This window comes from Oryx dammah, unplaced genomic scaffold (genome assembly GCF_014754425.2).
Source record: "Oryx dammah isolate SB20612 unplaced genomic scaffold, SCBI_Odam_1.1 HiC_scaffold_8, whole genome shotgun sequence".
Lineage (NCBI taxonomy): Eukaryota > Metazoa > Chordata > Mammalia > Artiodactyla > Bovidae > Oryx > Oryx dammah.
In genome coordinates this window covers 34229296-34255786 of record NW_024070192.1, presented here as the reverse complement: position 1 = coordinate 34255786, position 26491 = coordinate 34229296, and the positions used below count along the sequence as shown (strand labels likewise).

General features: G+C 47.7%; 3 protein-coding genes and 1 long non-coding RNA gene across 7 annotated transcripts; 1 reads left to right on the top strand and 3 right to left on the bottom strand.

Annotated features, from left to right (window-relative positions):
• Positions 1–557: 557 nt before the first annotated feature.
• KRBA2 (KRAB-A domain containing 2) lies at positions 558–8019 on the bottom strand. Of its 2 annotated transcripts, none has more exons than XM_040243399.1 (4): positions 7670–8019; positions 7373–7561; positions 5394–6821; positions 558–4958 (listed from the first exon to the last, which is right to left on the bottom strand). In XM_040243399.1, exons 3-4 carry the CDS (start codon positions 5425–5427, stop codon positions 3703–3705), a joined length of 1290 nt encoding a protein of 429 aa, XP_040099333.1. In that variant the 5' UTR covers positions 5428–6821; positions 7373–7561; positions 7670–8019; the 3' UTR covers positions 558–3702. The 2 variants fall into 2 exon arrangements, with proteins under 2 accessions (XP_040099333.1, XP_040099334.1); XM_040243400.1 differs by having other exon boundaries at positions 5394–6205.
• An 826-nt stretch (positions 8020–8845) lies between these two features.
• RPL26 (ribosomal protein L26) lies at positions 8846–14430 on the bottom strand. Of its 2 annotated transcripts, none has more exons than XM_040243396.1 (4): positions 14050–14430; positions 12468–12640; positions 11309–11449; positions 8846–9019 (listed from the first exon to the last, which is right to left on the bottom strand). In XM_040243396.1, the coding sequence occupies exons 1-4, from the start codon at positions 14195–14197 to the stop codon at positions 8891–8893; spliced, it is 591 nt and encodes a 196-aa protein (XP_040099330.1). In that variant the 5' UTR covers positions 14198–14430; the 3' UTR covers positions 8846–8890. The 2 variants fall into 2 exon arrangements, with proteins under 2 accessions (XP_040099330.1, XP_040099331.1); XM_040243397.1 differs by lacking the exon at positions 14050–14430 and adding an exon at positions 12834–12850 and having other exon boundaries at positions 8852–9019.
• Positions 13039–17490, top strand: LOC120866002. Of its 2 annotated transcripts, XR_005721578.1 has the most exons (3): positions 13039–14316; positions 14877–14973; positions 15710–17490. It is a non-coding gene; the product is annotated as an uncharacterized LOC120866002 (long non-coding RNA). The 2 variants fall into 2 exon arrangements; XR_005721577.1 differs by lacking the exon at positions 13039–14316 and having other exon boundaries at positions 14461–14973.
• Positions 17491–21170: 3680 nt separating this feature from the next.
• RNF222 (ring finger protein 222) lies at positions 21171–21937 on the bottom strand. Its single transcript, XM_040243395.1, has one exon. The coding sequence runs from the start codon at positions 21814–21816 to the stop codon at positions 21190–21192; it is 627 nt and encodes a 208-aa protein (XP_040099329.1). The 5' UTR covers positions 21817–21937; the 3' UTR covers positions 21171–21189.
• Positions 21938–26491: the final 4554 nt, after the last annotated feature.

Here is a 26491-nt window from a genome sequence, read left to right as displayed (position 1 = left end):
ACTCTCACATCCATACATGACCACTGGAAAAACCATAGCCTTGACTAGACGGACCTTTGTTGGCAAAGTAATGTCTCTGCTTTTGAATATGCTATCTAGGTTGGTCATAACTTTTCTTCCAAGGAGTAACCGTCTTTTAATTTCATGGCTGCAATCACCATCTGCAGTGATTTTGGAGCCCCCCAAAATAAAGTCTGACACTGTTTCCATTGTTTCCCCATCTATTTCCCATGAAGTGATGGGACCAGATGCCATGATCTTCGTTTTCTGAATGTTGAGCTTTAAGCCAACTTTTTCACTCTCCTCTTTCACTTTCATCAAGAGGCTTTTGAGTTCCTTTTCACTCTCTGCCATAAGGGTGGTGTCATCTGCATATCTGAGGTTATTGATATTTCTCCCGGCAATCTTGATTCCAGCTTGTGCTTCCTCTAGCCCAGTGTTTCTCATGATGTACTCTGCATATAAGTTAAATAAGCAGGGTGACAATATACAGTCTTGACGTACTCCTTTTCCCATTCGGAATCAGTCTGTTGTTCCATGTCCAGTTCTAACTGTTGCTTCCTGACCTGCAGATAACTTTTTCTCAATTTTTAAAAGGCATTATTTTTCCTAAATATTTAAAATTTTTATGTAACCAAGTATATTAACCTTTTCTTATATGGGTTTCTCAATTTCAAGATCACAAAAATCTCCTATTTCTTTTCCCCAATATTTTTACAGTTTTGTTTTTTATGTTTAGGGATCAGACTTTATTTTATTCCAGTTGGACAGCTCTATGGTCGAGCACCACTATTTTTTAATTGAGGTATAACTGATCAGCACCATTAGCTGAATAATACCATCTCTCCCACAGATGTGAAATGTCTTTAATCATAAATTGCTAGATACATGGGTCTGTTTCTGGCCTTTATTCACATTGACTTCATTTGCCTTTCTTTAGCAATTGACCATAGAAATGTGTATGCAAACAATCTGAACGGCCTAGACAGTGGACTAGTGTAGAATGTAGGCTTGGACTGTCTCCTGGGGGTTACCACTTGGGCGTTGGCTGCCATGCAAAAAATGTGGGAGGTCAGATCTTCTAAATTTTCAAGAAGTGCTAGACATTTATATTTTTATGTGAAATCTGCTTTGAAAGTGATGGCAATTAACTTTTAAATTTAAAAGACATTATATGGACAAAACATATTTGCAAACTGAAAGCAACTGGTTCCGCTCCAGATGCTGAAATATGATAACACAGAGGAAGGCTGGGCTGGGTCTAGGTGTCCTCCTCCAGGTCCCTCCACTGTAAACACTAGGGAGCAGAAGAGGAAGGCTGAGGTAGTAGCTCCGGAAACCTCCGTTATTTGCAGCCACCCCCTGGGAAAGACAGTAGCATAGTGCCTCCTTTGACCTCTTACCCACAGGAGCTAATGGTGTGGTTCCTGGTTTGCTCTGCCATCAGGAGGTGGTAGGTCAGCACGGGGGGGAAAGGGGGCAACATCAGTCAAGTTGGGCCTCCCAGGCCCTGCTCAGCTGAGTGATACAGGAAGGGGATGTGAGGTGCTGGCCGAGGATGAAGCCGAGATTCTGGTCCTCCAAGACAAGCTGGAGAGTGACATCACCTCCTGTCTAATAATAGTGCAGATTTCCTGGATGTCTAGCTTAACACTGTTTAATCAGCAAAGGAATGGCAACAGTGATCTCCAACTCTCATGATGCGGGTAAGATCTGAAGGTAGCAAGGACAACACACATCTTAAAACTTCTTGTCTATCACAACCACCCTGTGAGGCAGGCATCATCAGGAGACTGCTCTTGGCCCAAGGGGAAGCCAAAGTTGGGGGCAATCAGAATTTTTTTTTGGTGGTGCCAAGGCACATGTGGGATTTTACTCCCCCGACCAGGGATCAAACCTGTGCCCCTTGTACTGGAAGCACAGAGTCTTAACCACTGAACCACCAGGGAAGTCCCCCAGAATGGTTTGAGATGGTTCTGTGATATGCAGGAAGAAAGAACTGGAGAGTCAGAAACTGCAGGCCCCTTCTCCTTCCCTGCATCCATGTCTGTAGAATCATTTATTCACTCAGCAAACCCTTACTCAACACCTCCGATGGGCTGGGTCCTCTTCCAGGCCTTGAGAATACAGCCATGCACAGATCCTGGGCATTGCCCTCCCCTTTCCTCTGAACTATGACCCAGACTGGCCTGTGCTCTATTCTTCTCTGGCTGAAGCAGTGACCTCAGGCCAACTTTTGCAATTTGCTCCAGAGTCCCCAGTTGTTTCCCGGCTATTGGTCACTTCCTGGAATGTATGACCGTTCCAGGACTACACCACGTCATGCTGTGCTTGAGGCACAGAACACTGGCAGGCTCAGACCCAAACCCCAGCCATGCCTTAATTTTGACCTATTTTTAAAATGTTTCAGGCAGGTCAATCACTGTGGATGCCATTCTGAGAGCAGGGTGGGTACATCAGGTTTCTCTTGAAGCAGGAAACAAAGCTCAGCTGGTGGGGCAGCCAGTCTCTGGGACACACATCAACCTCTTTTCCTCTCATTATTTGTCCTTCATCTACATCTTTTTCTCTGATGCCCCCATCTTTTGGGTTCTGTGCCCGAGGAGCAGGAACAGATACTCGATATATGCAGAGCAGTCCCACCAGCTCTACAGGGCTCAGATCCCATCAGTTTATGTTCTGCAAGCAAACATCCTCTTCCACTGACTGTAGTTGGTAGAACTGTGTGCATGCTCAGTCGCTACACGGTGTCAGACTTTTACAACCCTATGGACTGCAGTCTGCCATGCTTCTCTGTCCATGGGATTTCCTAGGCAAGAATACTGGAGTGAGTTTCTATTTCCACCTCCAGGGGATCTTCCTGACCCAGGGATCAAATCCGAATCTCCTGCATTGGCAAGCAGGTTCATTACCCCTGAGCCAATTGCAGTACAACTGCAGTCCTCCCCACCAAAGATATGTCCAAGTCCAAACCCCGAACAACCATGAATATGAACTTACTTAGAAACAGGGTCTTTGCAGATGAAATTAAGGTTAAGTATCACGAGATGAGATCATTAATTAAGCTGGGCCCTAAATCCAACTACATAGATTTGGTGTCCAACGGGGTCCTTGTAAGAGATAGCAAAGGAGCACACACACAGACCAAGGGGAGAAGGCCATGTGAAGACAAACAAGAGGCTGGATCTGTGCTACTCTGGGCTACTGAGCCCAGGGATGCCAAGAATTGCTGACAGCCACTAGAGAAAGGCGGAGGGCCTGGAATGGATTCTCTCTTGGAGCCTCCAGAAGGAATGAACCCTGCCAACACCCTGATTTCAGACCTCTGGCCTCTAGGACTAAGAAGAAAGTTTTTTTAATCTTTTTTTTTTTTTAATTTTGGCTGTATCCTCAGCATGCAGGATCCTAGTTCCCCAACCAAGGATCAAACCTGCTCCCCCTGCATTGAGAGCTCACAGTCTCAACCATGGACTGCCAGGGAAGTCCCCAAAGTTCTGCTGTTTTAAGCCTCCAGGTTTGTGGGAATTTGTTAGGGCAGGTGAGATCAGAGACCAGAGCCGCCTCCCTCTCTGACTCAGGACTACGAAGAACAGCATTCCTGACAGAGTGGCCTTCACTCCTTTCATCTGGAGTCTTGGTTACAGCTCTCAGGTGGCTCTACGGTACCCAGAGGCACTAAGCGTCCACTCAGCAGATGTCTGTTCACCAGGAGAAGAGACCTGAGGCTGCCTGGGAGGTGCTGGGCTCCGAGGCTTCGAGAGGTGTGGGATCAACGTCCTCGTCCATGTCAGACCGGTCTGCTCCAACCTCAGCCCTCTCTTCCTGCCTGACCCACAGGCTGCTTTCCAGTTGTTCTTCGGCAATTTCTAGCTCCTCCTCTGTGTGTAAAACAGCCACGGTTTCCCGGGGCAAGTGTGAGGAATAGAGTCCAAATTTGGCTTTACAACCAAACATTGCCTCGTACGGACTCTGCTGCAAGGAACCATCAAAGGCCTGATTCCTCACCACCTGCATGAATCGCAGGCCTTCAGTCCAATGACGGGAGTGGTTACTCTGCATCCAGGCACTCAGCATGGTCTTGACATCACGGCTTGCTTGCTCCAGGAAGCCCTGGCCTTGGCCAGGGTGGGACTTACCAAGGACAATCTTTAGGTCTGGCCATACCTCATTGAGCTCATTAACAACCTGGTTTGTGAACTCTATGCCGCTGTCAGATTCTAACACGCTGGGTGGACCAAGAATTGTGAAAATATCCAACAGGACACTGACTACCTCATGGGCCTGCTTGGCTTTTAATGGCCGTAAAATAATGAACTTGGTTAAGTGGTCCTGGTAATACAAAATGAACTTGAACTCCCCATCAGCATTTGACTGCATATCAAGGATTTCAACTTGGCATCTGGAGTCATTGTCCTTACATGGCATGGGCTTGGGTGCAAGGCCTCTCTTGGGTACTGGGTTCTTCTGGTGGCACTGTTTACACAGAGTCAGATATAAGACAATGACTTCTTTGGTGACATTCCCATATTTGCCTTGCAGCTCCTTGAGCATGCGTGTCCGCCCGCCATGGCCAATATTGAGATGTGTGTCGTGAAGGATGTCAAACAGCTCTTCCTTGTGTACGTAATACCGTATCCGATCTCGTTCTCTGTGAGCAGCCTCTATGAGTTTCTCTGTGCCTGCTACAGAAATCACATCATATTTTGCTGCACGGCGATAATCACGTGATGACTTCTTCCCCTTCTCCTTAGCTTCTTTGACTTCCTTGATTGTTTGAAAGTACTTTTCTTTGGAAAATACCTTGCTGTTATAACTTTTGCTTTCTACCAACTTGGTCACGCTGGTGAGAAACTTTTCTCTCATGGTACTTATCTCCGTTTCTGTTTCACTTGGATTTGAAACACCAGGGGGATCATTTCCAGCTCTCTGTGGTATCGTGGAAAATTGTAAGAAGTCTCCTAAAGAGATGGAGAAAGAAGCGAACAAAGTTGAATTTGATGATATGCCACCTGGAAGACTCTCCTGCCAAAGTTCTTCATAATTCTTTCATCTGATTTTTGAAGATATGGAAGAAAGATACTAGAGTGTTGGTATAAAGCAGTAACAGAATAAAAATACCCAGAAAGCCCACTAGGGCCATTCAAAACAAGAGCATGTCAACAGAATTTTATTTTTAAAAAATTCAACTTATTTGTTTACTTTGGCTGCACCCGGTCTTAACTGCTGCATGCAGGATCTTTAATTGTGGCAAATAGGATGGAAACTGGACCTCCTTCAGTAGAAGCACATAGTCCTAATCACTGGACCTCCAGGGAAGTCCCGGGATTTTTTTAAATGATGACTTTTCCCTGTCAGTTGTACACACGGTTAGTAAATGAAGACTGAGTCCTTACCCTGAGGGACCGTTTTCTCATAACTGTTCAGCATTATGCCTCTGCTGCAGTCCTTCCGAGGGGCTTCCTAATACTTCCAGTCTTTGGTCAGATCCTCAAATGCTGCTGCCTCCCCAGAAGACATTATCTACTGGCACAGGGACTGCTGTGCCTTGGGGCCTGGGCTGAGGAGCAGCTGCAGCAGAACTGGGGAAGAGACCATGGAGGTTCTGGGAAAAAAGGCATGTTCACATGCATGACTGAATGTGAGCATGTGAATATCACACAGAAGAAAAGGTAACAGGGTAGAGGAAAGGTCTCATATCCAGTAAGACGAATCCAGTTTCACAGTAAGGAAGAGGGGTTTTGTCCTCTTGGAGGGTCTGCAGGCCTGGCCTGTCTTGATACTGCCTGAGCTGGAGCCCACATATTTTTTTTCCAGAATGAGGCAGCGTGTCCAACTGAACTTGAGCACTCCCAAGGTTGGGAGACACTTCCAGGTACAGGTTTGGTGGTTCTGAATAGAGGCAGCAGGGCCTGTTTTCAAAAATGGACAAATTACACCTGGGGATAGAGAGCTATGTCAGATTATCATGCCAAAGAGATACTCCAAATGGGGTCCACACACCACCAAGATTGGAGAATTCCTCTGGAAGAGAACTTGATACTCGGGTGTCTAAACCGAGGTTCCTTAGGACAACTCCAGGATATAGGATGTGATGAGGCCAGGGGAAGCTTTCATATGATGATCACAGGAATTCCAACAATCTTACGAAAACAAGATCCCCAAGATGCCAGCCATCAGATGAAAAGCTGAAGGCCAGGGCAGAATCCTAAGATGCAGAGAAAGATGGAAACATTTAAAACCTCTGAGCAAGAGTCTCAGTTAAGCAAAGCTTGATTCCAGGTCCTGAATGTCCTCCACTAAAAAGACTTCGGATTTCCTTGCTTGGCATCATTGGTTAACTACATGACATTCCTGATTCTAAAGACACTTCTGACATTGAAACTGCTGACTTAATGACAATTTTCACAGGGAAAACAGGGACCCTACATTAAATGAACACATCCAGATTTTTAAAATGTGAAAAATATGCATTTTAGAATCAAAGAAACAGAATGTTTGTAAAATACTCTTTAAGCCTGAGCTCCAGATTCTTAATGCAAATGGACATTTTAATGGCTCTTAAAAGTCCTTCAGTTAAAAAAAAAAAAAGGTTTCATCCACTAGTCCCATATAATCACTGATATGGGGCTTTGTTTCCCAAGGATTATGTATTATCATCCTACAGTCCTTAGAAGACACTTAAAACCACAAGATGGTCAATGCAAACCAGGAAGAGCTTCTAGACTACTCACTGAAACCAGTATCTCTCAGAAACTGACTGCTCTGGCTGCTATTTGAGGCCCTCAGGGAACTACACAGGAAGGAAAAGTCTCACCTCCATCCTATAAAAGAATGAAGAGAGGCTGGAAATAATTTATAATCAAAAGATGGAAAAATCTCAGTCTTCAACATGTGAAATTGTCCTTACCCAGTCCCATGAAATTCTATAGCCAGAGAGTCACATTTGGCTAATAGACATATTTCAGTTAGCCTACCCAGTGTTTTTTTTAAATTGGATGAATTACCTCTATTTACAGACTGGGGAGTTCATTTAAAAATCTAGATTTTTAGCTTTCTTGAAAAATGGGACGATCCGGTCACACCGGGAGCTGTTTGGCTTGGCAACATCTGCCTTGAGTGGAGAGGCAGTAGCTCCTTTTGGACAGTCCACACTCTCTGGCTTCCCACAGTCTCTAAGCCAGCTACTAACTTTGTCACCTTAACTACCCACCCCTGTAGTTAACTGAGCTTTCAACACCTGTTCTAAAGCAGAATGAAAAAAACAAGGCCCCAAAGAAAGGCGGCCAGCTTCCTGGTGTGATCTGTTCTGGTGGGGTAACTGACAAATGAGCTTGTTCACAGAAAACTGAGAAGATCCTCCTTCCTCACTCACCTGTGAGTCTTTGCTTTGGCTGCCCCCGACCTGGAATGCCTTCCATTGATCTTCCAAATCACACCCAGCTCAGGTCAGCATTCTTCCTGATGCACTCTGATTGCCATCTGTCTGTCCCTCCTCTGAACAGCCAGCACCACTCACTGGAGAGCTTTGCCTTTTCAGTCAACTGGTTCAGGTGTACACAACCTAGAAGACAGAGGCTGGGGCTTCTATCTCGCTGTATCCCCTCAGAGGGCCCACGAATACAGAGCTGAACAAAAGATGTTCAAAGAATATGTCAAACAGTTGGCTTACAGAACCGTAGAGAGACAGTGCAGAGGTATGGTTGAGTCTAGGCTTGGGAAGTCAATTTCTGACTCATCACTTACTGAATAAGCGAAGCAAAGTTACTGAGGCTTCAGCTTCCACAACAGAATGGCGAGAATGCTAGTCTGCATCACTACGGTTGTGATAATGCAGGTAAAGCACTTAGCACAGTGCCCCGCACCTTAAACAAAACAACCTCCCGCTTATTCCTGAAGACCTGGCTCGGGCATCAGGTCCTTTGTGCGGTCCTGAGTCCCAAGGTCTCCGCAACACCTCGCCCCGTTGCCGCGGGTTCCTCTCGGCAATCGGGACCCTCCTACTCCCCCAACTGAATGAAAGAGCCAGGTGGAGGAGAGACCGATCTAGGGATTTTTGCAAGAGGGAGGCCCGGAAGAAGATGAACCAGGAGCACAGGGTCGTGAGCTGCCTCTGCCCCAGCCCGCTTCACCGGCGCCGTCCAGGACCCTCCTGCCCACGAGCGCCAGCGGCTCCGGCGGACTGACGCGCCGGAAACGGCTCCGCGCCGACGGGAAGCCCCGCCCCTCCCGAGGGAGCTCTCAAAGATACAGCAACGGGCCATATTGTCGGCTGAGACGCGGTAAGGTTCCTGAGGTGAAATCTGGGGCTAGTCGAGGTGCGACCTTGGCTAAGGCAGACAACGACTCGGGTCTCCGGAGGCCGCAAAATTGGTCATCTATTTCCCTACGTTGTTGTTAAAGCTCCAAGATCAATAAATGCTCGCCTCCAGCACGGAAAGTACATTTATATGCTTAGTCTTAAGTAAGGAAGGGCGGCGGCACCAGTGTTGCCAACAACTAATCCTGCACTGCATCATTTCCTCCTCTCGGAGAAACTGCTTTTTAGGTACTTTGCCTCAGAAATCTTTAAGCTAAAGATTTCTTTTGGCCTGACACCACTCACTCATCAGTGCAGAAAACAAGGTGGTAAAGGGGGGCCTCGGGTATTTCCCTGCATCCCTAAAGTGCTGCTTCCTGCTGTTAAAAAAAAAAAATTACTGTATGTTAAAAAGCCAGCTTTTTCCAAATGGTAATTTTCATTAGTGGAATCAAGCCACAAGATAAGGATGGTCTGCCCCTAGATAGCTAACATCTCCGGGACTTCCTTGAAAACTAGGCTTTGTCCCAAAACACCACACATAAAGACTTTTCATTTTAACAGTTTTTAATGAAAGCTGTAGACAAGATGACTTTATTCTTGCATCTTCTCAATTGTTTCTTCCTTATATTTGCCCTTTTCCTTTCCTACTTGGCGAGATTTGGCTTTACGTTCGAGGATCTTTTTGCGGTCTTTGTCCAGTTTTAGTCTGGTGATAACCACCTGCAGACAAATAAGGGAAAAAAAAAATCTAAGCTTTAAACAATCACCAATACAGAACACATGGGAAGGTCCAACATTCAGTCCCCTACTTGTGGGAGTGGATTGCTTAAGTGCTAGACATGATTCTTTACCCCCAAACAAACCTGACTTAAAATGTTCACTAATGTTCAGCCCACAAAGAAGGCAGTGTGGCACTGGTGGTTCTTCTCACATCTTCTGTGATAAAAATCAGCTGCTTCTACTGCAATGTATTTCAATAATTCCACTCCTCTCACCCCAGTTTTATGAGCTAACTAAGTCATACACATTTTTATTTCCACAGTATCTTTAGTCCTGTAAATTTGGAAATTAAACGCAGCTTTCACATGTTTCAACCTGCAAAACTTTTAGGAAAATCATAGAACAGACCCTATTCCAGCAGATTTGTCACTAAAGGTATCCAGATTATGACAGATTTTAGCGTTAGGAAGAAGATAGCAGTGAACAAGGTCTGGGGATTCAGCATAGTGACCAAAGGACAATCTCCACTACCATGGAGGGTCTATTTAATGAGATGAAATGCTGGAGGAAAGGGGTTAAATTGTTATCGATGTCAGGCAGGCCCCAAGAAAAGGGCTGTACCTGAACAGAGACCTGAGGAGAAGGTAGAAGTGTTTCAAAGAGAACAGCAAACATTCAAGTCCAGAGGCAGGAGAACTTCCAAGTTTAATAGGTGTTTCTCAGATGTGCGTGTGTCTTGTTAAAATAGACCCCTTGTTCCCAAATCACATGGATGGAGGAGTCTGGTAGGCTGCAGTCCATGGGGTCGCTAAGAGTCGGACACGACTAAGCAACTTTACTTTCACACACTGGAGAAGGAAATGGCAACCTACTCCAGTATTCTTGCCTAGAGAATCCCCGGGACGGGGGAGCCTGGTGGGCTGCCGTCTATGGGGTCGCACAGAGTCGGACATGACTGACGTGACTTAGCAGCAGCAGCAGACCTGGGAACAGAATATACTATTCTATGAAGCTGCCAGGTGGATGCCGCCAACCAGCACACAGAGTAGCATAGTTACAGGAACAGCAAAGAGGCCAGCAGACTAGAACATGGACAGTGAAATCGTCAAGTAGTAGCTGCTGAGTGAACTTTATATGGCCGCGCCAGGTCTTAGTTCCCTAAGCATGCAGGATCTAGTTCCCTAACCAGGGAACGAACCCATGCCCCCTGCACTGGAAGAGCAGTCTTAGCCACTGGACCACCAGAGAAGTCCTTGGAGATGAGCCTTGTAGGCCGCTCTGATGCAGACAGGATTCTGGATATAATGTGACAGCAGTCAACAATAATAACATGCTGGCCTAAGCAGTTGAGAAGGGCAGAGCTGTCACACACAGTGTTGGTAGCAGACTACCAAGAGCAAGAGGGTTCAAGAATAAAACAAGCCAATAGTTTAAACATGTTGGGTTTGATACTGATTAGATATCCAAGTTGAAATGCAAAATTGTCAAGTGGATATTGAGGTGTGTTTGGAATAAGAGATGAAGGTATGTCAAAGAGGGAGATCAAGGGTGTCAAACACTACATTAAGTTCAGAAAACACTTAAGAATCGGTCACTGTATTGGTGACCTTGACAGCAGCTGATCCAGTCCTAGGGGCAAAAATAAGATTATGTAGTAGAATGAGAAAGCCCTTGCTCTTAGGAGATGCACTCTGTCATGATGCTTGTAATCCACTGGAAGAGTAGGGAAGAAGGGAAAGAAAATGGTAGCTGTGAATTCTAGGTGAAAGATGCAACGGATATATTAGTCTTTTGACTTTTGTGTAGTCTGAAGATTAGATTTATGGTGCCAACTCAAGATCTTAAAAAACCAACACCTCAGTATTTGAACAGGCACCAAGTGCATTTATTACCTTTTAAGAGACAGCAGTATTGGAGAATTCACGTTGAAGTCAAGGACAGGAGAATTAGACTGTATCTTCTACTTTCCTTACAGCTTACTCAATTCTGTTTAACACACAGGGTATGGCCTCCATAGCATCTAAAAATTACCCTATTTCCTAGATTTTAAGATCTATTCATGTTAGATCGATCAATCAGCTTACCAATACTTTTTAAGGAAAAGATACATTACATATACATACATACAGGATAACTGTTAAAGACACCTTGATTTCAGGAAAAAATAGTACTGGCTTTAAGACTGATTTCCAGAACACCTAAAATATATTTCTGTCAACAAGCAGTCACATTTGTCAGCGATTGCTGTAATTTCTTTCCCCCATCTCAAGCATTCTCAAAAACACCCACCTTGCTGGGGTGAATGCCCACATGGACAGTTGTGCCGTTAGCCTTCTCCCGCTGCACTCGTTCAATGTAGATGACGTATTTCTTCCTGTAAACCTGGACTACTTTGCCAATTTGCTGCCCTTTGTAGTGCCCTCGTACAACCTAAATGCAAATTCAAAAGTAACATATATGCAAATAAAGGAACATTAAACTTGTAAACCAGTAAATCTATGAATCAGGTAAACCTCATTCCCTCTCTCATATACATATACAGGACCTTCCAATTTTGAAAGACCTAATGGTCAATGGAAATGTGCCAGTAATTCTCTCTGGCTTCAACTAACCTGCAAGTAAACTATGCCCCATATAAATCTACAGTGATGGACAATGCATCTCTACAACTGATGGGCCACCAACAGTGGTGGGCTTGTTTCAGGGTTAAAAATGAGCAACAAGCCCACCTTGTTTTTTTGTACCAGTTGACAAGGAAACTGTCACTTCAAAGGGAACAGGCCACAAATATTTAAATTCACAACCTACTAAAGGGTCCTACTAAGTGCCAGAGCATGGGCAGCAGCTAATACTTCAGGAACAGGCCAATTCTCTCCCAAAGGTTAACGAACAGCATATCATTCTCTCCTCGATGATCCTCACCCAGCCACAGTGTTTCTGAATAGATGCTTCTTCCCAATCACAGACTTTCTCAGATTAAACTATCTTGGAAGCAGAAATGGCCTCTCAAATCTACCAGCAATTTTAGCACCAGCACAGGAGCGAAAAACGGCTTATCACCTCATGAAATGTTGGTAACATGGAAGCTGCTTAAGAGATGGCTTGAAATCTTTTCTTAACCTCTGCCCCTGCATTGGGAGTGCCGTCTTAATACCCAGACTGCTAGTTCCCTGGAACTTGTGTATCTGAATTTTGATTTAGACACAGAATTGTTTACTGGTTCTCAAATGCCTCTCTAATGACCAAACATACCCAGAAAAAGATAACCCCAAGCCAATGTACTGGTTCCAAACCATCTTTCTTCTGTTTTATCACGACTGCATCTGATGCTTGGGACAACAGATTTTCACCAAAGAGTAATGGTGAAAAAAGCAGTTTACATTTCAACCCATCATTTGTTAATAAAGTGCAGGATATTCGACAAGATGACCTGAACACAGGCACATACCTGAACTTCATCATCCTTTCGGATGGGCATGGATCGAACGTTGTACTTCTGTCTTAGCTCTTTAGAAAGAGGAGAAGACATAATTTTCCTGCGAATGTGGGAAGGCGCATTGAAATGCCTTTTTCGATTCTTGCTTCGGTCAGAAGTCACAAAGGGATTGAACTTCATTTTGGCTAAATAAAAAGTTAAAAGAGCTGTAAACCCTTAAAGAACCAAAATCTCACTCAGTTTTTTTTAAGAAAACAAGATGTTTATTTATTGTATTTATTTGGAAAACAATACACTAAAAATAAACTTATCAAAACAAATCTTATAAACAGGCATTTTAAATGTTTAATATTGGACTAATACAATAACAAAACTCACCTGTGAAATTTTGAACATTTTGTTGTTCTGGATACAAAAGGTCTAATTTAGTTTAAATAAGATCTGAAACACCTTTATGAAACTTATTTTGCTCAATAGGTATGATATTAAAGTTATATATATATATATATATATATATATATGGAAGTGAAGTGAAAGCTACTCAGCTGCTCTTTTTGACCCCATGAACTGTAGCCCACCTGGCTCCTCTATCCATGAGGATTTCCCAAACAAGAATAGAATACTGGAGTGTCTCACTCAGTTTACGAACAAGTATCTGCAACAATTTCATCTTCAAAGTTTACAATGCTCACAAAACCTGTCACATTAACTTCATCAAAACCTGCTTGAACTGAATTGCTCTACTGGGATTTTTATTTAATTACAGAATAGAAGAATTTCCCATAGCCTACAGACCTATTGGAATTAATCTTTTTGTTTACACTCTCAAACTCCATGTGTTAGTCGCTCAGTCGTGTCCGACTCTGCGACCCCACGGACTGTAGCCTGCCAGGCTCCGCTGTCCATGGAATTCTTCTAGGCAACAACATTGGAGTGCCTAACCAGCCATTCCCTTCTTCAGATCTTCCCGACCCTGGGGTCAAACCCGGTCTCCTGCATTGCAGGCGGATTCTTTACCGTCTGAGCCACCAGGGAAACTCAAACTCCATAATTACCGCGTAAGGAAGCTAAGACAGTGCTTATATCGACTGTTCATTAGGGTACAGGAGACTTGACAACTCAATTCAAACGTATTACCACGTTTTAGAAAAACCAGTCAACGTTAATCTACGGAACGGAGCCTGAACAGATCAACTCTCCTCCCAAATGAATGAAATCAGGCCCTATATCCCGAACCTGGAAAACGCACAGAACTCGGGTCCAAAAAGTCTTCCAACGGGCGTGCGAGGCCTGAAAGTTTTACCAAGAAACTACCCGAGACCATTCTTTAGGAAACTATTCTGTCCAGACTAGACACCATCACCACAGGCTCTCTACCCTTCAGCTCCCGTATCCAAGTCTCAAAACGGTCTTTCCTCCTCCTTCCTCCGGCCCGGCGGCCCTTGAGCTTAGAAGAAAAGCCAAGACCATCCTGGCCCCCTTCCCTGGCTGCTACTCGGTCGCCGGAACAGTACTGGGGCACTCCGGGTCGAAAGCCACCGTGCCCGTGAACAGATGGTTGCGGATTATACGCTTTGTCCCGGGAAACTCTTACCCGCTAGCGCTTCAGCGATGGCCACAGAAGGGAAGAGATCTGCAGGCTGCTTCCGGTTCTGTAAGTTTCCGCAAGATCTCGCGAGACCGATGTTTCTTGAGCAAGAGAGGCGCGGAGTTTGAACGCGGAGAGGAAACTGGGAAGACATCAATGACTATCGCCCTCTCGTGGCTCGGAGGGGAACTACGAGGGACTGCAAAACTTTTCTATAGGTCCTGGAGCCTCCGGTGGGAGTCCTGGATTTTGCAGCTGCGTCCTCTGGGAACGGTAGTTCCCGGGCGAGTGCGGGGGGCGGGGAGGGGTGAGGGGGCTGTTCGGGCTCTTACTGTCGTGGAGGGTGTTGAGGAAGTGAGCGGCCCCAGGGACCTCTGTCCCTTCACTACCGAACACCAGGCAGGAGGGTCCTTTAACTGGGAAAAGGCGGGTCCTATATTTGACCGCCAGGTGACGCTGGGACTCCAGCTAGCTGGTCACCTCGGTTACCTGGACATCCCAGGCAAAGGCCCTGGGTCTGTCGAGTATTCGTGTCGCGTAAGCGGCTCCAGTCCGGCGCGTGCTGCCGCTTGAACACAGACGAATGTGCGAACTCTTTCGCGGGGCCCGCCAGAGATTCAGCTCCCGCCAGCGAGGGGCCTTCGAGGACTTGGACCGCAAGTCCGTCCCTCCAACCCCGGGAAAATAGGACTGAACCCGGGTTTCTAACGCGCTCCCAGGTGATGCCGGGAGTGCTGGTCCGAGACCACAGCTTGAAGGAGCGCGGCGTGAGGAAGCCTCTCCACGCTGAGAGCTGTGCCCTTTTCCTCATTTTACCGTTTGCTTTCATTCAGTTCAGGATCTGATGGAAGCAGGGCTAAGGGGTTCGCGCCCCTGCAAAAGGATTGCAGTGCAGGGTGAACTCCCGCCGCGCGTCCGGCCGCGCACCTGGTAAGGGACCGGTTTCTGTTGAATGAATAATACAGGTGTCATAGGAGAGGAAGACACGCGTTTCATGATGCTTAAGACTTAGCTTGCAGAGTCCTAGGGGCACTCACTGAATTTTTAACTCCTTTAATCCACCAAACAGTCTTGCAGTCCTGGTATTGTTCCATATCACAGATGGGGACCCTGAGCCACAGAGAAGTGAGAGGAGCTCGTGCAGTTTATACAGAACCCTTAGGTTATAGACAAACCCCTGAAGGCTGGCTTCCCAGCTCCTTCTGGTAATTCCCTAAGCGGGCCTGATTTGCAAGAACCCATTGGGTCACATCAGAGTGAGAAATCTTATCTTTTGAGGGCCCACAATGGAGTCAGTCAAGATTGTGTGTGTGTGTGTTTTTAATTTTTATTTTTGGCCACACCTGCGGCATGTGGGATCTTAGTTCCCTGACCAGGGATAGAACCTTTGCTCCCTGCAGTGCTTTCATGATTTAAAAATAGTTTTGTTCTTAAACATGCTGTGAAGATACCATGGGCTCCTGTCTTAATGCCTCTCATGCCAGCCTCAAGGACCTGGCTCCTGGAGACATTGTGTGTTTTATTTGTAGTTCAAAAATTTAGGGAGAGCAGAATTCCTCTGCTGCAATTCTTTTCAGCAAATGTTCATGGAACATCTTTTATGGGGCCAGCCTAGAGTTGCACACTGGAGTCACAAAATCAAACTAGTCAAAATTTCTGCCTACAGGAAGCTCACTGTCTAAGAGGAGAGATAAACAAGGAAATCAACCACCTTAGAAGCCCAGAAAAGTGCTCACTGAGCCCAATTGCCCTTAGTGCTTCTCTGCTTGGAGAACAGAAGAGGACTCACCGGTCAGGGAAGACCTGGGGTGAAGTCACCCTTGACTGACTTTTGAAGAATGTTACAATTAGCTCCTCCTGTTGATGTATGGCAGAAACCAACACAACACTGTAAAGCAATTACCCTCCAATTAAAAATAGATTAAAAAAAATTAGCTCCTGGAGGCAGTGGGAATAGCTTGAGGGAAGAGGCATGGAGGTGTGAAGTCCATGACACAGTGTCTCCAGGAGCCAGGTCCTTGTGGCTGGCATGAGAGGCATTCAGACAGGAGCCCATTGGGTGCTGGGGTTGAGCTGAGTTTGAGTTGCATGCGGATAGTCATGGGAGACTCTGAAGGCTCCTGCCTTCCTACTTGCCTTCCTTTCTGGTCTCTACTGCCTTACCCCCTTCTTATCTCTTCTTCAGGTCTCGCCATCATCTTCCTCTTTTCCCTCCAAGGTCTTCTCTGTTTCTTTAGCCTCCCCATCATTCTTCCTTGTCACCCAACCCTCTCAGGCCTCTTTACTTCTTCTCTCCATGCAACACAGTCCTCGTAATTAAACTTCAGCCCACCACGTGGAAGCATAATCACTTTATACAGTATGAAGATGGATGGAAATTGTACCCACAGAGGGAGATGACTGCTAGCCTAGTTATAGTCTATCTTCACAAGTGTCTGTTGGGTGTCATGGCTCCACCCCACTTGATCCTCTGGGCCACCTCGCCTGGCTGCCCTCCTCTCCACATTGTTCTTACATGAGTCCTTTTGTTGTTGTTGAGTCTTAACCACAGGACTGCCAAGGAAGTCCCCACATGAGTCTTTTTTCCTTTTTTAAGAGCACTTTATTTATTTATGGCTCTGCTGGGTCTTCATTGCTGCATATGGGCTTTTTCTAGTTGTGGCAAGTGGGGGCTACTCTTCCCTGCAGCACAGGCTTCTCGCTATGGTAGCTTCTCTTGTTGAGAAGCACAGGCTCGAGGCACATGGTTTTCACTAATTATAGCTCTCGGGCTCAGTAGTTGTGGCACGTGGTCTTAGTTGCTCTGCCGCACGTGGGATCTTCTTGGAGCAGGGATTGAACCCTTGTCCCCTGCATTGGCAAGCGGGTTCTTGACCATTGTGTCACCAGGAAGTCCCCCACATGAGTCCTTTTAAACTGGCTCCTTAGGGTCATCCTGAGAGTGGTCTTTGAGTAGCCCTAGATGGTTGGATGGCATCACCGACTCAATGGACTTGGGTTTGGGTGAACTCCAGGAGTTGGTGATGGACAGGGAGGCCTGGCGTGCTGTGCTTCATGGGGTTGAAAAGAGTCGGACACAACTGAGTGACTGAACTGAACTGAAGACACTAAAGCGGGTATTATCCAGGTTTCATGCCTGCATCCCTGGACTAAACTTGTTTTCTGGACACCAGGCCATCATGTTTGTTTGTTCACTGGTTCATTTGTTTATCCATTCACTTACGCATGCTTCAAATATTTATCCAGTTTTGACTCTTTGCTAATGATCTTACCAAAATCAGTGAGGTCTAGCCTCTCCTCAAGGAGCAGGCCGTCTAGAAAAAGGAGACAGACATGTAATGAAGTGTCTAGGGAGGATGGCGGGATGCGGGGGAGGGCATGGGGCGGGACCCATGGAGAAGCAGACAGTTCATTACATGTCGTGTGATGTGGCCAAAAAAAAAAAAATGGTGGGACCCAGAGAAATGCACAGGAACTTAGGAACGCTGACAGTATTAAACTTTTTACCTTTCTTCCTGTGGTGCCCGTTAAGCCTAAGATGTCACACCTTGGACCAGACAAACCAGCCCCTTGGAGCCGGTAGCTGACACTCTGGAACCACAAAACAAGCAGTCTGGCAGCTCTCAAACTTTCTTGGGGCCCACTCCTCACTCACCAGGCAACAGGTATGTACACTGAAGATATCTTTAGCTTCTAATATAATTTTTCAATTTAATGTTTGAATAATCCATATATTTACTTGGCTCAGATATCCAAAAATGCCAAAGTTGAAGAGAGAAGTTCCTTTCCTGTTCCATCATTTTCTCATCCCCTTCCACAACTGATCACTCTTTTTGTTTTTTTTTTTCAAATCTTCCCAGTTGCTTTGTGCACAAATAAGCAAATTGGAAAGTAGATTCTTTTTTTATTCTTTCAGCTGTGCCCCACAGCATGTGGGATCTTAGTTCCCTGACCGGGGATGGAACCTGGGCCCTCTGCATTGGGAGAGGGGAGTCCTAATCACTGGACAGCCAGGGAAGTGCCCTGGAAAGTAAAGTCTTATCCCCCTCCTTTGGACACAAATCGTATAATTGGACATCCAGCTCCACCCCTTGCCTTTGCCCGTTGGCCACTGGGTCTTGCAGACTTTCCAGGTCGGTTTGCAGGTCCTTCCTTGTTCTGTTCTTTGCAGGTCTTTCCTTGTTCTTGTTCAGGTTTTCCCGATTCTTGGTTTTTAGGAACAATAGTGCAATTGTATAACATATGTTGATGCCCCAACATGCAAGCATATCTGTCAGATACATTTCTAGAATTTCTGGGTCCAAGTGGACATTTTGATAATGTCAAATTTCCCTTCCTTTTTTTTTTTTTTTTTTAAATATTTATTTGGCTGCACTGAATCTTAATAGCAGCATGAAGGATCTTTAATCTTCGTTGAGGCATGTGGGAACTATTTCTCTGACCAGGGATCGAACCCAGGCCCCCTCCATTGGGAATCTTAACCACTGAACCATCAGGGAAGTTTCCTTCTTAGGGGTTTTATCAATATACCTTGCTACTGACCCCACCTGGGCTTCCCAAGTGGCACAGTGGTAAAGAATCTGCCTGCCAATGTGGGAGACACAGGTTTGATCCCTGGGTGGGGAAGATCCCCTGAAGTAGGAAATGACAACCCACTCCAGTATTCTTGCCTGGAAAATTCCATGGACAGAGGAGCCTGGTGGGCTACCCGGATCGAAAAGAGTCAGACACGACTGAGCATGCACGCACACAAGCACCCCAGCCTCACCTCTGTCCCTCAGCTTTGGCAACAGTGGGTTTTGAAACTTTCAGGGTTTGACAATTGAAAAGGTGAAAATTGAGATGCCAAGCAGAATTGTAATTTGCATTCCTTTCACAAATGTGGCTGAGTAGATGTTTAACAGCCATTCAAATCTGAGTTTTCGGACCATTTTTTTCATCTAAAATGAATAATCCTAGAAGTCCAAGCTCAGCACTTCCCACATGTATCTGCAATTCATCTTAAATTTTTGAGAAAATATAGACCTTTATTAAAAAAAAAATAACAGCTTTTGACATTCTTTGAAAATGAAAGAAGTTCCATCTGTGTCACTGCTGAACAGTATGGAAACGCTAGAGGTATTTTGAAATTGACTTTTGGCAAACACAATAGTCTGCAAAGACTTAAAAATCAGGTTCGCAAAAATTCATGACACTTTAAAGCAGCCTGGCTGTGATTAAAACAGATTCACTAGAGTCTTTGTAAATTTAACATTTTATTTCCTATAATAAATATTTTCCCCATGAATTCACCTGTACTTCCCCCAATAGCACCTGTATTCTCTTGACTTGAAAATATCAGAAGGAAGCCCAGAGGTGCTTTAGATCAACTCTCCCTGTGCCCTGACACCCCCTGCAGTGTGGACCCCCTCCGCTAATGGTCCCCAAACAACCACATTACGGACAGGCTTTGAGGAACTAGGTGAGTGGCAGGGTGGGCTTCCCAGGTGGCTCAGTGGTAAAGAGTCTTCCTGCCAATAATGTAGATTCAGGTTTGATCCCTGGGTCAGGAAGATCCCCTGGAGAAGCAAATGGCAACCCACACCAGTATTCTTGCCTGGAGAATCCCATGGACAGAGGAGCCTGGTGGGCTACAGCCCATGGGGGTCGCAAAAGAGCTCGACACGGCTGAGCCACCAAACAACAAGAGGCAGGGCTCTATGTCTTGTCCCACGTGTAGCAAGCTCTGCTGAGAGAGGCGTGTGCTGCGGAGGGCATGGCTGCTGCAACACCTGGGCTGCGATAGACCACCCATCTGAGAAAGCCTGAGGGTTTTGCTGTTTTTAACCCTAAAATTAAGATGATGGCCCATTTACTTGTGGGCCTTAATAAACAGGAAATAGCTGTTCCCAAATGGCTCACTCCCCAGATAAGGCCCAACCTGAGCCTTTTCTAGTGTCCTCCTCAAGGACCCCCAGCTCAGGTAGCGTCCCCAGGTGACGTGACCTTGGCCAGAGGCTGATAGCAGCTGGGTTCCGTGTTCACTGAAATAGAAGCGTCCCTGCCAAGCACAGCTGTTTTCCTCCCCACCCTTCCTCACCCAGCCCAGCCTGGGAATCCACCCCAGGAACTGGCCTGGCTGGTGTGGCCTCTAATGAGTGGTTGGTCACAGGCTGGGCGGGAGGCGGGAGCCCCCAGGGGCTCGTGTGCCCACATAGTTCTCAGCTGACTCAAGTCCCAGCCACCAGGCAGCTCCTGCACTGCCCACCTGGCAGGCCATCCTTGAAAACCCCAGGACTCAAAATCTGGGCCATTGTTGGGCTGGAGGGGCTTTCGGAGCCCTCTAGCCCTGTTCATGGGCCATTCTGCTGGCCTCCACCTTTGTCAGCAAACCCCTGATTCCCGATGTGGCCTCAGCTCCCCTTTTCTGTCCCTTCTCCCAGGAATTCTGGGCCACAGCCCCTGAGCTCAGCCTCTCCCTTAGGGAAGACCTTCCAGACTGGTGGTTCCAGGGGTAGGAAGGCATGCACCCAACTTGGGGGGGTCAGGGGAAGGGTCGGGGGGTGGTGCTGAGATTCTGGGTAGCGCATGTGCCTTGGTGCCTGTGTCACCCTGTCCCTTCTGTTTGTTCCTGGGAGCACACCAGGGGTCCTGGCCCGGAGTTCTGACCTGGAGGGGTCTCACCTGTGGGCCCCCTCCAGCAGGAGGTGCCCCGACTCGGAGTCCCACCTGGCTTTGGGTAGGTCACCTGGCAGATGGGGACACCCACAGGTGGGGCAGCTACCCACCCCACCCCCAACCTCGCTGGGTTCTAGCCTAGAGGAGGGACGCGTATCTGCTGAGGAATACCCCCACTCTGGTTTCTGAGGAGGGGCGTCCATCACATTTCCTCCCTGGCCTGGAACCTGGAGTTTCCTTCTCAGCTCAGAGTTCCCCTGCCTCACCCAAACTCTTGCCTCAGAGGTCCTGCCTGCTGGTCCTTTCTGATCCTTGCTGGGAGCAAAGAGCTGGGTGATGCCAGTCAGCACCCTAACACCCCATCTCTGCCCCAGGCTGCCCCTGAGGCTCCGCTGGCCCAAGGCCGCACTGGGGCCCCTCCCAGGCCATGGCCAGCCTAGCTGTGCGAGCGGGCAGCTTCCAGTGGGGCTCTCTGATTGGTGCCCCCACTCACGCCTGCTTCCTCACCAGCAGCACCCAGGGGAGGATGGCGGCCACCACGGCCACCACGGCAATGAGAGTGATGAGCAGCAGGGCCCGGGAGCGGCAGCAGAAGGACCGGGTGGAGCTGGGCGCCGGGGAGGCCCCGGAGAGCTCTGCCAGGCTGCGCCGCGGCAGGACACTGTCCTGCTCCCCGAGGGGCATCCCATGGCGGCTGATGATGAAGATCTGTGGCTCCCGGGGGAGGCCGGGCGGCGGGTCCAAGGGCAGCTGGCCCGGGGACGATCTCCAGACTGGCTGGGAGAGGGCCAGGGGGTTGGCGTGGCCCAGGGCATCCGGCAGTGGTGTGGGGGGCAGGCCCACGGGCACAGCCAGGATCTGGGAGCTCTTGTCTAGCTTGGCGGGCCAGCGGGAGCTCTTCCTGCTGAGGAAGGTGACGTAGCGGCAAATGGGGCAGACAATGGTCCTCTGGACCTGGCCGTCCACGCGTGTGGACAGGAGGTACTTGACCAGGCAGTCATGGCAGAACACGTGGCCGCAGCTCAGCGTCCGACTGGCGCCCTGCAGCTCTCGGAACTTCTCGTAGCACACGGGGCACTCACTGCCCGAGCTGTCCTTGCTCTCACCCTCAGACATGGCTGAGCAGGAGGGCAGGGCCCTCGCTGTGGGCGGGAAGGGTTGAGCATCAGCACCTTTTCTGGCTTGGTTCCCCTGCCTGCCTCCCTGCTGCCTCTCCTGCCACTCCTCCTGAGTGGCCTCCTCGAATCACACCAGGACCCTGGAGAGGAGATGAGAGGCACTTCTGGAAGGGGAGTTGGGGGACTGACAAGCAGAGATCCCAGCCACCCCCCACTGGAAGGAGGTGTGCAGAGGCCAAGGTGTAGCCCCCTGATCCCTCACCACCACTTGTGCGTCGCCTGTGGTCACCCCTCCCCTCTCCCTGGTCCCAAGCCCCCAGTGGAGGCAGCAGGACCTATTCCCCAGGGGAGGCAGGTGGCTAAGCCGAGGTTCCCCCCACTCCGCCTGGTCCAGGCTCCAATGGGGGCTGTGTGTTGTGTCCATTGTGGCTGTTCTCCAGAAAAGCCTCTGCTGCCACTCCATCTCCCCACTCAGGCTGGCGGACCCGTACAACTGTCCTCAGCCCCTGGCTCCCATCCCTCTATGCTAAGTGCAGCTGGATAGCAATGAGGGATTTGAGAATAAAACTCAAAACTTACACATCCAAATGCTGGCTGGCCAGCTGCGCAGTCACGTCAGGGAGCTGTGGGCTCCTTCCTCCGCCCACCACAGCTCAGTCATCCTTCAGATTCTTCTCGGCAGCCTGCCCAAGGTTGCGAGAGAACCTTCCAATCAACCTCTATGAAGGCAGGTTTTCATCCTTCGAGGATATGTCTGGTATTTGGAAATGGCCAAAGGTCACCTGGCGCCCAGTCTGGTAAAAGCAAATGAATGCCCAAGTGGCATGAGATTATTTTAAATCAAAGACACAGAGTCACCATGAAGTGACAGGTGGGTTTCAGGTGTTATCTGAGAGCTAAAGAGGGGCTCCAAGGATGCTCTCAGCAGTAGCAGTGTTGTTGGATTAAGTGCAGATTTGACGGGAAGCCCCTGTTTGGGTGTGACGCAGCGCCAGTGTTCTCATTCCTCCACGCGTTCCCAGTATCGCAGCTGTGTCATCTAAGTTCATTTCCAACAGCCTGTTTATTTATTTATCTATTTATCGGCCTCACTAGGCAGAGTGTGGGATCTTACTTCCCTGGCCAGGGGTGGAACCCATGTTCCTGCACTGGGAGTATGGAATCTTAACCACTGGATCGCCAGTGAAGTCCTAGAACAGCCTCTTTAGAAGGACTATGGACTGTGGTCAAATGGTCACGTGATTGCATGGTCCTCCTGAAGGGTTACTGATGTGATATATTTTTCCATCAAAACACCTCTGGACACACTGAGAGCTAGAGTGGTGTGTGGCAGCCCCCAAACCTGAGAGGTGACATTGTTGTCATTGTTTAGTTCCTCAGTCCTGTCTGACTCTTTTGTGACCCCACAGAATGTAGCTTGCTGAGCTTCTCTGTCCATGGGATCTCCCGGGCAAGAATACTGGAGTGGGTTGCCATTTCCTTCTCCAGGGGACCTTCCCGACCTAGGGATTGAACCCACGTCTCCTGCATAGCAGGGAGATTCTTTACTGCTGAGCCACTGAGAGAGGACATAGTGGGAACAAAGACAGACGAGAATTGGTTCAATCACAGATCTTTTGGACGCTCTCTTCCCTCTTAGCTTGGTTCCAAGCCCATTTTGCCAAGTTGAAAATATCCCATAACCAACAAAGAGCACAAATATGTAGAGGTGGGGGTAGGGGACCGGGCACCCTGGTGGCAGCACCAAAGCCTTTGCAGGTGTTTTCAAACGTCAATCTCCAAGGTGGTCAGTGTGGCCTCCAGGCCAGGGGAGGGGGTTCAAGAAGCCAGACCCTGAAGCTGGCTTCAAATCCTTGATATGCCCACTATTGTCTGTATAACCTATTTGAGCCTCAGTTTCCCATCTCTGAGGTGGGGTTGATAATAATAGTACCGGCTTCTTCTCAGAGTTGTCCAGAATGTTAAGTGAGGTGCCACGAATGAAAAGTCTGGCACATAGTACACGCTCAGTAAATGGCTGCTGTTCAGTCCTAAGAAGTGTTCAGCTCTTTGCACCCCCATGGACTGCAACACACCAGGCTTCCCTGTCCTTCAATATCTCATGGCAAACTCATGCCTGTTGAATCAGTGATGCCATCCAACCATCTCATTCTCTGTTGCCCCCTTCTCCTGCCCCGAATCTTTCCCAGCATCAGGGTCTTTTCCAGTGAGTCAGCTCTTCACATTAGGTGGCCAAATATTGGAGCTTCAGCTTCAGCATCAGTTCTTCTGGTGAATACTCAGGGTTGATTTCCCTTAGGATTGACTGGTTTGATCTCCTTGCAGTCCAAGGGACTCTCAAGAGTCTTCTCCAACACCACAGGTCTAAAGCATCCTTTCTTTGGCGCTAGATGTTGTCAATCAGGCTCAGTCCATTCTCCTCCTAGCACTTGCCTTCCCTCTCCTCCCCAGATATTTCTTATCATGTAGATGACTAAAAACACTCATGCCCCTGACAAAGGGCAGCTCCCCTGGAGTCAGAATAATAACCAGAAAAGATGACAATGGAGTAGGTAAGTGATGGGCAATAGGTTATTAAGTTGGTGGTTCCAGTGTCTCAGACATTTTTATTTCATAACATGCAGCTATCTAAACTGAGGTTTTTCTCAGGATGACCTGGATTTTCTTAAGCTGACCAACTGCTAGCATGTCCCCCTGCGTTTCATAACTCCCCAGGGGTGTCTGGTGGCAATTCCATCTGTCCACCCATCCATCCATCCATTCATGTATCAAGTTATTCAACAATTATTTATTGAATGTTGCTGCAGGCTAGGTACTGAGCCAGACATTGGAAATAAGCAGTGATTAAGAAAACCCTTCAAGGGTGTTCCCTGATTGTTAGGATTGAATTCTGGGCTCTCACTGCCATGGGTTTGATTGCTGATCAGGGAACTGAGATCATGCAAGCATGGCATGGGGGGATAATGTCCTTCATGAAGCTTTTAGAATCTAGTGGACATTTATAAAGTTCTTGAAGAGAGATTTTTTTTTTTTTTTTAAGGAGGAATGATGATCAATACCCTAAGTTGTTTGGAAAACTGAGAAGTGAGGTATCAAGATAGACAAGAGAATAAAGCAGATAGATTCGAAAATGCTGGAGGGGAAAGGATGTTGCAGGTCATTTAGTAAAATTGAGTATTATAGATGAAAAGACCCTAGTCCAGAGAAGGGAAATGACTTGTCTGAGGTCACCTTGGGGAGGGGTTGGAGAGGGAGATGGGAGGGGGGAGATATTCATTGATTTCCTAGAGAGTGTAGAAAATATTTGAATCAGTTGATAGATTGGGTGAGTAGATATTTGCAGCAGGAAGCACTGTCCTCCTTGGGTTGAGCAGGGGAACAGAGAGAACTGAGTTTGAGAAATAATAGGATGCGGGGGATGCAGATGACATCCCAGACCCCCTGCTGATGGTCTCCTGTGCCGTCCCTTCCCATCCTGTGCTTTGGGAGAGCCTTGTCCTTCACGTCTGGGCAAGGCCACCTGTCCTCCATCCCTACCTTCTTGCCTCCCACGCTCAGTCCCTCCCTTTCTCTTCATACCATTTCATTCTCCATCCCTGAGTTCTTCTTCCGAACCTGACTGTCTCAGGTGCTGGGGAGAGGGCAGCAGAAGAAATCTGAGGAACCCGCTCTGATGGGGGCACAGACTAGCTAAATGAAAGGGAAGACATTATATCCAAAGGCATCCCCGTTGGAGCCTCAGGAAATTTTGGGGAGAGGAGGGCTGGGAGGTCTTCCTAGGTAAGATGGGACCAGTGTCGAGCTAATAATAAATAATTACAACAGCGGCTATTTATTGAACACTAATTGTGTGCTTGGCATTCTGCATCCCTTCCTCATTTCATCGTCAACAGCTCCAGAAGGTAGATATTATCTCTGTTTTACAGACTAGGGAACCAAGGCTTAAGTAACTTTGTTCAAAGCCAGACTGCTGGGACTTCCTTAGTGGTCTAGTGGCTAGAACTCTGAGCTCTCAATGCAGGGGGGCCGGGTTTGACCCCTGCTCAGGGAACTAGATCCCTCATGCTGTAACTAAGACCCAATGAAGCCAAATAAAGAAGTATTTTTTTTAAAAAAAAGAAAGAATAAACAGTATACAGTGGGAATTAAAAGAAAGTCCAGGGCAGATCCAGGGTTCGAGGCCAGGTCAGCCTGGCTACACAGGCCATGCTGTGAACCACCCCGTCCTCGAGAATGTGCATCCATGGAGGGCGTTCCAGACCTCGAGTGAAGGAGTAGGTGAAGAATTGAGAGCAAGAGTCCCAGCCCTCACACCTCTACAGAAACACCAATTTAACAACCAAGGATAAAAATGCCTCCTGAAAACTCCAGAATCCAGTTGTATGTGTTAAATATGTACATCTTGTTGGATGTCAATCATACCTCAATAAAGTTTTTTTTTTTTTTTTTAAGAATGATGAGGAAACCTGTATGGGAAAGTGACCCCCCTCAAGACTTCCCTCCTCAAAGTGACTGTAACTGAAGCTGCCCCTCCAGCTATCAGAGAGGCAGCGGGAGGGGGAGGGCTGGCCCAAGTGGAGCCGACTTCATGAAGCCCCAGTGCCTGGCTTCACCCACAGCAGCAGCCCACCCATCTTGAGGACTGGTGGGGGGTGTCACCAGCTCAGGTGAAC